The sequence below is a fragment of the Rhinoderma darwinii genome, chromosome 7 (genome assembly GCF_050947455.1).
Source record: "Rhinoderma darwinii isolate aRhiDar2 chromosome 7, aRhiDar2.hap1, whole genome shotgun sequence".
In the NCBI taxonomy this organism is placed as follows: Eukaryota; Metazoa; Chordata; class Amphibia; order Anura; family Rhinodermatidae; genus Rhinoderma; species Rhinoderma darwinii.
In genome coordinates, this window is record NC_134693.1 from 68,268,609 (window position 1) to 68,283,363 (window position 14,755).

Consider the following 14,755-nt stretch of genomic DNA (forward strand, 5'->3'; position numbering starts at 1 on the left):
GTATATTTTGGGAGAGGTGGTGACCAAAAAAATAGTGATTCTGGCATTGTTTTTAGTTTATTTTATTTGCGGTGTTCACCGTGCGGGAAAAATATTATAGTTTTATAGTTGGGGTCGTTACGAACGCGGTGATACGAAATATGTGTACTTTTTTATACGTGTTAATTTTTTTCCTATAATAAACGACTTACTATAGGAAAAAAAAGCAGTTCTTGTTTATGTCACTTATAATATTTATTTTTACACTTTTTTTAAAACATTTTTATTCTTTTTTTTTTTACTTTTTTCACTTGTCCCACTAGGGGACACTTAGACTTGCAGCTCTGATCGCTGCTGGAACACATTACACTACCTACGTAATGTAAGAGATTGTCTGACGTCCGGTTGCCATGGGTACCATCCGCCAGCCCCCGTGATTTCACGTGGGGGCTGCCGATCTGTGCTAAACAACTTAAATGTGGCAATCAAAATCGAACGCCGCAATTAAGGGGTTAACTGCCGAAATCAGCGGTGATGGGCCGCTGATCGGCAACAGGGAATGTAGGGCAGACACCCTGCACAGTTAACCGCAGCGCAGCGGTTAACTGTCAAAGCACTGACGTAACTGCACGTCGAGGTGCACGAAGTTACTGCACACATCGACGTGCAGTTACGTCAAGGTGTGGGAAGGGGTTAAAGCAAAGTGGAGGTGATATTTACAAATTCCATTTTTTTGGCAGAAATTCATTTTTTTTTCTGTTACACAGAAGATTTTACCATAGAAACACAAATCAATATTTATTGCCCAGATTCTGCAGTTTTTAGAAAAATCCCACAAGTGGTCCTAGTGTGGTAATGGACTGAAGCACAGGCCTCAGAAGCAAAGGAGCACCTAGAGGATTTTGGGGCCTTATTTTTATTAATTATATTTTAGGCACCATGTCAGGTTTGAAGAGGTCTTGTGATGCCAAAACAAAGGAAAAACTCCAAAAAAAATAAACACGCCATTTTGGAAACTACACCCACAAGGAATTGATCTAGGGATGTAGTGAGCATTTTGACCTCACAGGCGTTTCATAGATTTTATTAGAATTTGGACGAGAAAATTAAAAATTTGAATTTTTTCTAAAGATGTCGTTTCAGCTATAAAAATAAAATAAATCCCACAAGGAATAAAGGAGAAAAAGCCCCCAACATTTGCAAAGCAACTTCTCCAGTGTACGGAAATACCCCATATGTGGTTTGCGCACATGGCAAGGCTTTTGGAGCACAGATTTTGCTGGATTGGTTTCTTGGCACCATGATGCTATTGCAAAACCCCTAAAGGTACCAATACAGTGGAAACTCCCCAAAAGTGACTCCATTTGGGAAACTACACCCCTTGAGGATTCATCTAGGGGTGTAGTGAGCATTTTTGACCCCACAGGTGTTTCATAGATTTTATTAGAATTAAGCAGTGAAAATAAAAATTCAATAACATGGAACTTTAGCTAAAAAAAAAGAATTACACTCAATAAATAAAAGGAGAAAAAGAACCCCAACATTTGTAAAGCAATTTCTCCCGAGTATGGTAATACCCCATATGTGCTCATAAACTGCAGTTTGGGCACACGGCAGGGCTCAGAAGGGAAGGAGCGCCATTTGGCTTGTGGAGTGCAGATTTTGCTGCATTGGTCTCTGGGAATCATGTCGCATTTGCAAAGTCCCCGTGGGACCAAAACAGTGAAAACCCACCAGAAGGGACCGCACGGAAACTACAACCCTCAAGGTATTTACTTAGGGGTGTAGTGAGCACACTAACCCTACAGGTGTTTTCCAGAAATGAGTGTGCACTCGATGTTAGAGAAAATGTAAATTTTTCCATGGATATGCCATTTCAGTGTCCAATATACGGTGCCCAGCTTGTGCCACCATGAAAAGACAGCTCTCTAATTACACTTTGATTCTGGGATTTAGAAACACCCTAACATGTGGCCCTAATCTTTAGCCTGGACTTATAACAGGGCTCAGGAGTGAGAGAGTACCATGTGAAATTGGGGCCTTATTTGGCGATTTACAAAGTATTGGTTCACAATTGCAGAGGCTCTGATGTGAAGTTATAAAAGTAACCCCTGTAAAGTGACCCCATTTTAGAAACTATACCACTCAAGGCATTTATTAAGATGTCGAGTAGCAATTTTTACCCCACGTTTTTTCCATAAATGATTGCGCTGCAGATGGTGCAAAGTAAAAATTGCAATTTTTCCCTAGATATGCAACATCAGTGCTAAACATGTTGTGCCCAGTGTGTGCCACTGGAGAGACACCCCAAAAATTGTTAATAGGGTTCTACCGGGTATGGCAATGCCATATATGTGGAAGTAAACTGCTGTTTGTGCACAGTGTAGGGCTCAGAATGGAGGGCGCCATTTGGCTTTTGAGCGTGGAATTGGCTTGGTAACAGTTTTGTTTGGAGTATTACTGGTATTTCAGTTTATGTGGGGGCATATGCAAGCTGGGCAGAATACAACAGGGCATAATCAGGTAATATAATCATGGGGTAAAAAAACAATAAAATAATCCATAGATATTGGTTACACTGTGAAGCATCCTTTATGCACAGGCCAGTGTCACACTAATAAATGGTGTCCTTCCTTATTCCCCTTTTGGTCCACACTCCGCACCTTTGCAGTTTGGGGAATTTTCTTGGGAACATTTGTCCTGGTATAATATGGGCACCCTCGCTTCCAGCAGATATGTTTGAGCCCTCCCCTTCCTGGTTCCCTAATTTTAGAGCCGTGATAAAATCGCCTCTTGAAACAGAAGAAATGTTCTCCTCAGGTCTGCACAGCTGCATATATTTTCTTTCCTGACTTATTGGAGACTTAGCTTATTTTTTTCATAGATGTAGTGGTAGGAGTGCTGTTTTTTTGCAGGACGAGCATGTGACATTTTGATCACTTTTTATCCTATTTTATGGAAGGCAATGTAACCAAAAACCAGCAATTCTGGCATATTTCTTTTTATACAGCATTCACCATGTGTTATAAATGACATGTTAACTTTATTCTGTGGGTCAGTACGATTCCAAATTTATAGAACTTTGTTTTACAACTTTTTTGCACAATAAAATTACCTTTTATAAAAAGAATGTTTTATTTCTAGTCGCCATGTTGTGAGAACAATAACGTTTAAATTAATTAGTCGACTGAGCTGTATGAGGGCTTGTTGTTTGAGATGAGCCATCGTTTTTATAGGTACCATTTTTGGATACATGCGACTTTTTGATCACTTTTTATTTCCAATTTTTGGAAGGCAAGGTGACCGCAAAACATCAATTGTGGCGTTGTTTGTTAGTTGTTGTTTTTTTTACAGCGTTCATCGCACGGCAATAATATTTTTATAGTTCAGGCCTTTACGGACGTGGCGATACAAAACATGTATGGTTTATTTTTTTCAATAATAAAGCACTTGATAAGGGGAAAAGGGCGATTGTTTAATTTTATTACTTAAAACTTCCTTTTTTTTTTAGTCCGACTAGGGGACTTGAAGGTCCAACGTTTAATTGCTGTTCGAATACATTGCACTACCTATGTAGTACAATGTATTTGAACTGTCAGTAGTTCACAGACAGCAAGTAGATTAGGCTCCGCCTCTGGGCAGGGCCTAATCAGCTTTTAAAATTTGCAGACCAGGAGGCCATTGTTACGCCATCAGCACCCCCTCAATCTAGTCTCAGGTGTGCCGATTTGCTCCAAACCATTTTGATGCAGTGATCACCTTTAATGGCTGCATCTAAAGGGATCGGAGCTAGCTCAGAACTCCCACCGTTACAGCAGGGTGTCAGCTGTAACATACAGCTGGCACCTGCCGCTGATGAAGGCTCAGCTTCTGAGCCTGCGCCATCTTACCAGCACTACCGGAAGCCTTTTAGGCCTCTCCTCTGGGCAGGGCCTAGGAGGCTTGTGTACTCGGCAGACCGGGAAGCCAGGGTTAGGCCTCCGGTTGCCATTGCTGCCATTGGCGTCGCAGGGTTGCCGACTGGCTAAAAACACCTTAATGCAGCTGCATTTAAGGGGTTAATGGCGGGGAACGGAGCTAGCTCAGAACCCCCGCCATTACAGCAGGGTGTCAGCTGCAACATACAGCCAACACCTGCGGCTGACGGCACGGACTCAGCTTCTGAGCCAGACATCCATTTTTCGTAAGTATACAATAAATTGTGGGAAGCACTAGCTGGCCATGATATATACTTACAAGAAATGTCGGGAAGGTGTTAAACATGGCATGGTCATCGGATGCCATCTTTGCCACAAGTCAGTTTGTGACATTTCTGATCTGCCCTGGTCAATTGTAAGTGCTATTATTGTGAAGTTAAAAAGTCAAGGAGTAACAGCAGCTAAGCCTTGAAGCGGTAGGCTACATAAACTTCCAAAGTTGGGCCTGCCTAGTGGTGAAGTACGTGGCTCGTAAAAGTGGACTATCATCTGCTACATCACTCACTACAAAACCCCAAACCACCTCTGGAAGTAACATCCGAAAAATGAACTGTGGTCAGGAGCTTCATGAAATGGTTTCCATAGTCGAGGAGCTACACACAAGCCTAAGATCACCATGCGCAGTGGCAGGCATCAGCTGGAATAGTGTAGGTATGCCGCCACTGGACTCTAGAGCAGTGTAAACATGTTTTCTGGAGTAATACATCATGTTTCACTATATGGAAATCTGATAGATAAATCTAGGTTTGGCAGATGCCTGGTAAAAGTTACCTACCAGAACGCATAGTGCTTACTGTTACATTTGATGGAGAAGGGTAAATGGTCTAGTGTTTTTTTTTTAGGGTTTTGGCTATTTCAGGTGAAGAGTATTGTTAATGAATACAGAATACAAAGAAATTTTAGACAATTGTATGCTTCAAACCTTATTGCAACAGTTTAAGGAATGTAGATTCCTGTTCCAGAACGACTGTGTCCCTATGTACAAAACGGGGTCCATCAATTTTGTTTGACACGATTGGTCTAAGGAAACTAAAGTTGTCTGCACAAAGCCCAAACATCAACCACATTGCACAAATATTGGAATGCAGATTACGATCCAGACCCCCTTTTCAAACATCAGTACCGGACCTCACAAATGCTCTTTTGACTGAATGGGCACACATTCCCACAGACACACAAAAACCTTGTGGAAAGCCTTCCCAGGAGAGTGGATAGCCGCAAAAAATGGCCCTACTCCTTATTAACACACATGTTGTGATGGATCAGATATTCACATCATTTTGGCTATTTAGTGCATCTTAAATACCACTAGGCAGCTTCCAAAGGCCACGTTGTAGAACCACTATAGTCGATGGCTGACAAAGCGGAATACAGAAACAGCTGATACACACAAATAACATCTACCTGTTTTGCAAAAAATATTGTATCCAGTCGGGAGTCTTGAACTACAGATCCTGATGGCTCTTCCCCTGGCTGCCATTTGAAAAGGAAAATTAAACCTTGCACAGGCCTGAAAAACACAGAATTGTAGATTATTGTTATATTTAACTACATAGAATATGAAAGACGTTAATGCAGTTGGCATTTTCTCTCAATAATTATCTTCTAATGCATCACTATCCAAATAATAAAATGTACATTTGCTCATGAAGGCACACGTTCTCAGTCTGCACAACTTTCAGAAAGTTACCGCTGACATTACAAAAAAATAAAAAATAAAAAAAAAAAGGAGAAAGATAAAAGGTCCATAAATCCAAATTTCTAAGGTGATCTATTGCTGCTAAGCAAAAAATGAACAGGAGGTTTAAGTAAACATTTTGATCAAACTGTATAAGCCCGCATGCCGCTTCACGGCAACCTCTTAGGTGGGTCACTACTCTAAAAGTAGGTGCAGTACCGTATGATGACCAACACCGCACCTGCAGGGGGAGAAGCCCAGAGGTCGCTAGAATAGCAAACCCTTTTAAGGTTTTTCATGCAGTTCAATAGAGGACAGAGCCTGGAAAACAATTGGTAGAAGTTGCAAAGTGTGTGGGTTTTTTTTGTAACCCTTTAGGCCCCCAATCTGCCATGAGAACCATCAGCACCCCACGATCGCATTATGGGAAGCTGCCCCCTTTCTCGAATGGCTTAGATGCATTCTCAAACACTACATACTTTCGGAAAGCAGACAAAGTGATGATTGCCATTGTATTAGCCTGAAGTTTACAGACATGTCCAACTTTGTGACAAATAAGATGATATCTCACATTTGTGCCTAAAACTTGCATCCAAACAAAGGCTTACACACAAAAACAATAACATATGAAGATGTGCAAAGTTCGTATATACCAAAAATTTTTGCATCAACAAGAGCTCGAGCTCTCAAAAGCACTGAAACATTTGACCTTCTTCCGCAATTGTGATAAAAATGTTCGCCAAAAAATGTTCGCCATTCAGTCAAAACATTAAAACCACCTGCCTCATTGTGTAGGTTCTTCTCGTGCTGCCAAAACCGCTCTTCGGAATGGACTCCACAAGAACTTTGAAGATGTCCTATGGCATCTGAGTCGCAAGGTTGATAACTGTTTTTAAAGCACTACGCTTGATGAGCTCTGCTGCTGTCCAGACTAGTGTGTGTGAGAGGCGCTTCTGCTACTGAAGCGCCTCTCACACATACCCTACACCGGACAGTAACAGAGCTGTCATTCCCCTCCGTGCGCTCTGCTACTGCCGGTTAGAATACTGTGCACAGGGGAAGAGGGGGCGCCTCACACATACCATACACCGGACAGTAACCATAGCGGTCATTCCCCTCCGTGCTACTGCTGTCCAGACTATAGTGTGTGTGTGAGAGGCGCTTCAGTAGCAGAAGCGTCTCTCACACACACACTATAGTCCGGACAGTAGCAGAGCGCAGGGAGGGGAATGACCGCTCTGTTACTACAGCCATTGCCCCTCTCCTGAGTCCTGACAAGCGCGCATGCGTTCAGCATGATGTGATGCGACCGGCGCTGTACTAATGATTGCCGGAACTGAAGACAGAACATGGCGGGCACACGCCGGCGCCGCCGCTCATTAGTGCAGCGCCGGCCGCATCACCTCAGGCTGACCGAATGCGCACTTATGGTCAGGAGCGGGGCGATGGCTGTATTACACAGTTGCAGCCCTGCTCTAATGGCAGAGATCAGAGAAACCGCTCATCTCCAACGTTATTCCCCTGAACGGTCCATTGTCTGACCATATTTCCTGTTAGGGCATACGGAGGCATGTCCTAACAACTGCCTGTGTACTATCATTTTATAGATATATGCCAGTACACTAACCCCTTAATGCTCCATGACCTACTATTAGGTCGCGTTTGCGCTCAGTGACCTAATAGTTGGTCATGGGAATAACCGGCCACAGCTCCTACAGCGGGGACCGATCGCGGTGTCCCCGCCGATTAACCCCTTAGAAGCCACGTTCGAAAGCGATTGGTGCTACGACATCCGGAGGCCGAACAATGGTCTCTGGCTATGCCATATACGGAAGTCTAGTGGGTCCTGACAAAGTCAGGATCCACTATGCTTGCTGCCAGCTATGCATGTAGTGCAGCGTATTAGAATTGCGATCAGTGCCTCCTGCACGCTAGTCCCCTAGTGGGACAAAGTAAAATTAATTTGTAAAAAAAGTTTTAAAAGTAATAAAAGTAGAAATCCTTTTTTTCCCTTAGCAGTCTCTTTTTATTAAAAATATAAATAAAATATACATAATCGGTATCACTGCGTCCGTAACAACCTGAACTACAAAAGTATTTTGTTATTTACTCCGCATGGTGAAAGCCGTAAAAAAAAAAAAAAAATACCAGAATCAGGTTTTTTGGTCACTTCACCTTCCAAAAAAGGAATAAAAAGCGACCCAAAAGTCATATGTACCTAAAAATTCTATTGCTAGTTATACTACATAGTACATATATTATACTACAGTTCGTTACACAAAAAATAAGCCCTCACACGGCATTCTAGATGGAAAAATTTAAAAAGTTATGGGTCTTAGAACATAGCAACACCAAAAGTAAATGATTCTTTATATAAAGTATTTTATTGTGCAAACACAGTAGGACAAAAAAAAAACTATAAACATATGGTATCGCCGTAATCGTATCGCCCTGCAAAATAAAGTGAAATTCATTTATAGAGCATGGTGAACGCTGTAAAAGAAAAAAAAAAAAAAAGGAATAAAAATTAACACAGAATTGCTGTTTTTTAGTCACCACGCTTTGTAAAAAATAGAAAAAATGGGCTTAAAACAAAGAAAAAAATAAATATTTGAATGCACCCCATGAAAACTACAATGAATTCCTGAAGGGTGTCTAGTTTCCAAAACTATACCCCTAGATAAATTCCTTGAGGGGTGTAGTTTACCAAATGGGTCACTTTTGGGGGTTTCCAATGTTTTGGCACCACAAGACCTCTTCAAAACCTCAGATGGTGCCTAAAATATATTCTAACAAAAAGGAGGCCTCAAAATCCACTAGGTGCTCCTTTGCTTCTGAGGCCGGTGTTTCAGTCCATTACCGCACTAGGGCCACATGTGGGGTATTTCTAAAAACTGAACAATCTGGGCAATAAGTATTGAGTTGCGTTTCTCTGATAAAACCTTCTGTTTTACAGAAAAAAAATGGTATAGAAAGGATTTTGTAAAAAAAAAAAATTAAAAAAAAAATTGGAAATTTCACCTCTACTTTGCTTTCAATTCCTGTGAAACACCTTGAGGCTGGGTTCACACGAGCATGTTCGGCCCGTAATGGACGGAACGAATTTCGGCCGCAAGTCCCGGACCGAACACACTGCAGGGAGCTGGGCTCCTAGCATCATAGTCATGTTTTCAGTACGGGACAGTAGTTCCACGGAGAGGAAGGGACTCCTAGTGTCGTACATAACTATGATGCTAGGAGCCCGGCTCCCTGCAGTGTGTTCGGTCCGGGACTTGCGGCCGAAATACATTCCGTACCCATCCAAAGGGTTAATGAACTTTCTAAATGCTGTTTTTAATACTTTGAGGGGTCTAGTTTCTAAAATGGGGTGTTTATGGGGGTTTCTAATATATAGGCCCATCAGAACTGAACTGGTACCTAAAAAAAAGTGGCTTTTGACATTTTCCTGAAAATGTGAGACATTAGATCTGTAATATGGCAGACAATGATAATAACTTCTATTAGCAAATCAGGAGGATGGAGAAGTCTGCAGGACAAATGACTGAGCTCTGAAGGGAAAGCCTACACATGATTCTAACTTTAACAATTGAAGTTTAAGTATGCAAAATATAATGAAATATAACTAATTAAAAATATGTTAATAAAAACGTAGCTTACTGTAGATCTTCAAAGTGTTCTTGCTCTAAACTCCAAATTTCTTCAACTTGAATTCCTTGACAGCCTGTACAAGATAGACGATCGAAATATTAACTAACCTTCGTCAAAAAAGGATAAATGGCTTAGGACTATGCGGGAGATTAAGACTATGTTCACACAGAGTTTTTTTTACGCGGAAACCGCAAAACTCGTCAAAAACGGTCCGAAAATGCCTCCCATTGATTTCAATGGGAGGCGGAGGCATCTTTTTCCCGCGAGCGGTAAAACCGTCTCGCGGGAGAAAGAAAGAACATGCCCTATCTTCGGGCGTTTACGCCTCTGACATCAATGGGAGGCAGAGAAAGCGTATTTCGCTGCGTTTTATGCCTGCTGCGCTCAATGGGCGCGGGTGAAAAACGCAGCGAAAATCGGCGTGCAGGGAGAGGAAAATCTGCCTCAAACTTCCAAACTGAATTTTGAGGCAGAATTTCCGCCTGCAAAAAACTCTGTGTGAACATAGCCTAACAAAGCAAAATGCGCCAAAAAAACTGGCGTACCAGACATGCGCCAAATTTATTGTGTTTTAGAAATCTTTTATGCCACTCTAGACCGTTTTGCAAAAGGTCCTAGAAAAGGTGGCTTGGCTAAGAGGGGTAATAAAAACAAGCCAGGTGTAATAATGGTGTGCACCATTCTTTTTATGCAAAATATTGGTGTAAAGTACACCAGCCAAGAGGTTATGTAAGGCCTCATTCACACGGCAGGGTTTCCCGGCCGGGTGCCGGCCGTTCATAAATCGGCCGGCACCCGGCTGCATTAGGAATGATAGACCCCTAATGGGGCTATTCACACGACCGATTTTTTGACGGCCGGAAAATCCGGCCGTCAAAAAATAGGACATGCTCTATCTTTGCCCGGACACCCGGCCGCCCGGCTCCCATAGAAGTCTATGGGGCCGGGTATTACACGGCCATCACCGGAATGTGTTCCGAGTGATGGCCGGGTTTCCCGGTGCTTGCGCTCTATCTCCTCCTCCTCACAGCGCAGAGTGCATGTGAGGAGGAGGAGTTGATGCCATTCTGACGAATGGCATCGCTGTACACTGTGTTGCAGGGCCGGGGTGTACAGCAGGTGGAGGGAGCGCTGCGCTGGCTCCCTTCCCCTGCTTGTTAAAAGCACCCTGGCTCGGCGACACCTTCGATGGCGCCGCTAGTAGTAGTAGCAGCAGCAGCTGCTGCGGCTGCTACTACTGTAGCGACGCCACTATAGCAGAGCAGGGAGGTATCTCCCCGCTCTGCTATGTGCTAGCCGCACTTTAGCTCCTTGAAGGAGCGGAATCCCCGTGTTTTCGGGGATTCCGCTCCTGGACAGAGCGCTTGATGTCTCTGTCCATATCTGGGCAGTGACATCAGGGGAAACTCCTGAAGCGGAATCCCCGAACACATGGGGATTCCCCTTCAGGAGCTGCCGCTGATGTCACTGTCCGGATCTGCCCGGCCCGGCACGGATGCATAACTTTATGCAAACCGGCCGGGCAAAATGGCCGATTTTACCGGCCGACACTCGGGCTCGGGAACGACCCGGTCGTGTGAATCCCGCCTAAGACTTCATTCACATCTGCGTCAGGGCTCCGTTCGTGGGTTCCGTCTGACCTTTTCGTCAGAGGAACCCATGAACAGAAACCAAACTGAAACAAATAGAAACCATAGCTTTCAGTTTGCATTACCATTGATTTCAATCCTTGTGAAAACCTTGTAAAAACTGATCCTGGCCGAGGACTCCCTGGACACAGCGCTACTTTGAGCGCTGAGCCCGAGGAAGCCCTTGACGTCACTGTCCATATATGCTCTGGCAGGGGATTCCGCTCTTAGATCGCACCACAACCTCCTTATAGATCGCGCCGCTGTAGCTCCCACTAGGAGCTGAATCCCCGGCCAAAGCGCAGGCAACCCCTGGCCGGGGATTCAGCTCCTAGTGGCAGCTGCAGCGGTGCGATCTACAAGCAAGGGGGTGTGATCTACAAGGGAGGGGGGGTGCTGCAATTTACAAGGAGTGGGAGTGTGCTCTACAAGGGAGGAGGGGAGTGGTGAGGCGATCTACATGTGGGGGTGCTATCTACAAGGGGGGGGGGTGGTGCTGCGATCTACAAGGTGGGGCACTGTCTATGTGGGGGTGCTATCTGCAAGTGGGTGTGGCACTGTCTGCATGGGCACTGTGGCACTATGTGGGCACTGTCACTACATGTGGGCACTGTGGCACTATCAACCCTAACAAATGTATTTCATCCACTCTATTTTTTTTCCAACAGCCATGAAACACTTAATGGAAATGGATGAGAATTTGGAGACACTGATGCAAAATGAATATTAAAAACTGACCATTGATCAGTTTTTAATGTCCTTTTTTTTCACTATCGTGTGATTGTAGCCTAAATTGCTGTGATGCCAGGAGTCCCGTCCACATGTACCGTGATCGGGGCTGCGAAATTCAGCTGACACACGGACCATTTTATCACGGTCGCGTGAATCCGGCAATGCCGGAGACCGGCTGAGGTGGGGACAGGCAGAGGGGGATGTTAGTGCACGCAGTGCCTCATTGATTATAGATTCTGTTAACCTGTCGGGGGACACAGAAGTTATATTCAATTAGATAGACATTAAAGTATTTGCAGAGGTTAAAAGTTGTGAAGTTCCGTACAATAATTAATGCAATATGTGTTATAAAGTCATTTATATAAAGAAAATGTATTAAAATTATCTCTTGGCATTACTTGTTAAATAAACAGAAAAAAATAAGAAAATAGAGATTCAAATCGAAAATCGCCCAAAGTGTTGAAAAAAAAAAATCTAGATTTTATTTTTTGGTAAAATTGCCCAGCCCTAATTGGGCTATATGGGGCAGCAACATTGTTATTGGTTTCATTGATGGACTACATGGAGCCATCCTGCTGTTTATAACTGCTTGACACCAACATATTGGATAGAATTGAAGACATTGATATTTTCTTCTGGATTATTAGAAATGATCTACTACACCAGCTAGTGTTCTACAATTCATTTTCCCATTCACCATATCTTTATTCATCCCCTGAAGGTAGGGAGGGGTGCAGGGTAATTCATAAGGCTCCAGAGTGGGATCGCCCGTATCGGAACTAGCTATCCTGCTTTAGGCGATGATCCTACATGCAGTTTTGAGCTCTGTTTTTTAGCCAAACATAGAAGGGGACACATTAGAAAGGACATGGCTTTGACTAAAAAAAATGGAGCCAAAAAAAATGATGAAAAACTGCGTGAGTGTGATCCTGGCCTTGGTTAGGCCAGTACAGGGATAGGGTGATCTAGGGTATCCGCACAGTTCCCTATCTGGGAACTGGTCTCGAACCTATTTTGTGTGTTTTTTTTCCATATAGTTTATTTTGAAGATTTTAACTGAGAAAAGTAAAGATTAAGTCTTATTTCAGTGGTTATTTCTGTGATTTATTTTTTTTTACACTGTTACACCACTGACCTTTGTGTACTCTGCCTGCTCACGTCAGGTTGATCAGGTTCTGTGACTTTTTCAACATTGGGTTTTGTGATAGTTTGGGCTGTAAAGGGTTATTTTAGTAAGAAACCTACAAATTCCGCTAATCTCTGCGTCATTTAACATAACAGGCTTGACGTGAGCGTGCATGAGAGTCTCCCAATTTCACATTTTGTTTGGGTTGGACAGATAGAGAATGATTAAGTCATTAAAGTGTAGCTAAACTTTCGGCAAACTTCTGACATGTCATAGTGACATGTCAAAAGTTTGTATTGGCGGGGGTCCAAGCACGGAGACCCCCACCAATCGCTAGAATGAAGCAGCTGAAGGGTTCGTGTGAGCGCTCAGCTGCTTTGTTTCTGTTTGGCTTTTTCCAGAAATAAATGTATCTGTGTACAGACTCAATAGAATATCTATGAACCCGTACTCCGATACATCGGCTTTCCGGAAAAAGCTGAACAGAAACAAAGCAGCTGAACGCTCACATGAGGACCTCAGCTGCTTTGTTCTAGCGATTGGTGGGGGTCTCAGTGCTCAGACCCCCACCAATACAAACTTCTGACATGTCACTATGACATGTCAGAAGTTTGTCGAATGTTTAGCTACACTTTAAATCAGCAAATGCTCGCCCACCGCTACATTTATTTCTATGAAACTGCCGAAGATAGCGCTCGGCAGCCCCATAGAAATGAATGGAGCAGTAGTTGAGCAGACACACTACAGCTCCATTCCTATGGGACTCCCAGGGACGGCAAGGTAAGCCCGTTCTTGTTATCGGTGGGGGTCCCAGAAGTCAGACCCCCACCGATCAAATATTTATCACCTATCCCGTCGATAGGTGACAATGATCATGGGAAAACCCCTTTAATCCCCATACTTTGCCTTTTTACAGTATAAGGACCGGGGCTATAGAAGAAACACTGAAAATAGACTACACCCTTCACGGCAGGGGTCTTACACCTCCTGTGATAATACAATGGGCAGGCTTTGTGCAATGGCGCATCACCTGGCTCCTGTTCTAGCGGCTTTCAGTTCAAGCATTGAGGAGCATGTCGTGCACCGCCCCTGATGGTCTGTTATAAACTAATCCCGGAAGAATTACATTTTTGAGTTTTGTCTAGAAATGAGGGCATGGCTAAGTGGATGTGTACATTGCACAAGATTAAATTACTGGCATGTGCCATAATTGAGGAGCAAATTAGTGGTATAAAGTAAACCATCCAAGAGGTGGCATAAAGGAGAAAAAATCTGACATTCGCCAAACTTAACACATAGTCTTTGCGCCACTTTGCTAAATTTGCTGCATCTGTATCTTTCATATCAGCCTTCTATCGGATGTATACGTCGGGGGGACTCCAAATGTACACCTTCAACATATCCCAATGTATAGGCGCATAGAGGGATACGTCTCCAAAATCTCACTGCCCGATCGCTACCTGAAGCGCTGTGCCCAGGGAAGAGCCTGACATCGCTGCCCATATATGGACATTGATGTCAGGGGCTTTGCAACGCTGGAGTCATCAGGAAGAGCATTAGTAGCGCTCTGGCCCAGGACTCCGGCCCATAGGAAGGTCCTCGACATATACATTTACTGTATACCGGTTATAGATGCCATACAGTGGCATCCGTCACACAGAACACTTTTTTTTCAGGATGTTATAGCATAGTCTACTATCCCATTCCATCCTTCAAAAACAAAAAAACGTATATGGATGTATACCAGCCCGAGGGGCCAAAAGGAAAATATTTTGGCCTCCGTCAGGATAATGGAGCCCTATGGATACGTTTAGCATGAATGCTGTGAGATTTGCCTACATACACGCTAAAAATAGGGCCAAAACGTACTGTGCGGGGGGTCTAAGGGATGGTTTACACCTGCGTCTGTGTTTGCGTTGCTCTGCTCGAGGAGCAGAGCACCAAATACTGGAAGAACCAGCTCCATTCAGAGACTACGCCATTGACT

General features: G+C 43.6%; 1 protein-coding gene across 3 annotated transcripts in view; it reads right to left on the reverse strand.

Annotated features, from left to right (window-relative positions):
- UCHL5 (ubiquitin C-terminal hydrolase L5) overlaps positions 1-14,755 on the reverse strand; it is a 90,181-nt gene that overhangs the window by 74,631 nt on the left and 795 nt on the right. For 2 of the 3 annotated variants that reach the window (XM_075833505.1, XM_075833504.1), the window contains exons 2-3: positions 9,292-9,355; positions 5,361-5,466 (exon numbers count right to left, since the gene is read on the reverse strand). In XM_075833505.1, the coding sequence (XP_075689620.1) occupies positions 5,361-5,466; positions 9,292-9,355 (170 nt within the window). The remainder of the gene's footprint in view (positions 1-5,360; positions 5,467-9,291; positions 9,356-14,755) is intronic. The other variant, XM_075833506.1, reaches the window with a different exon arrangement.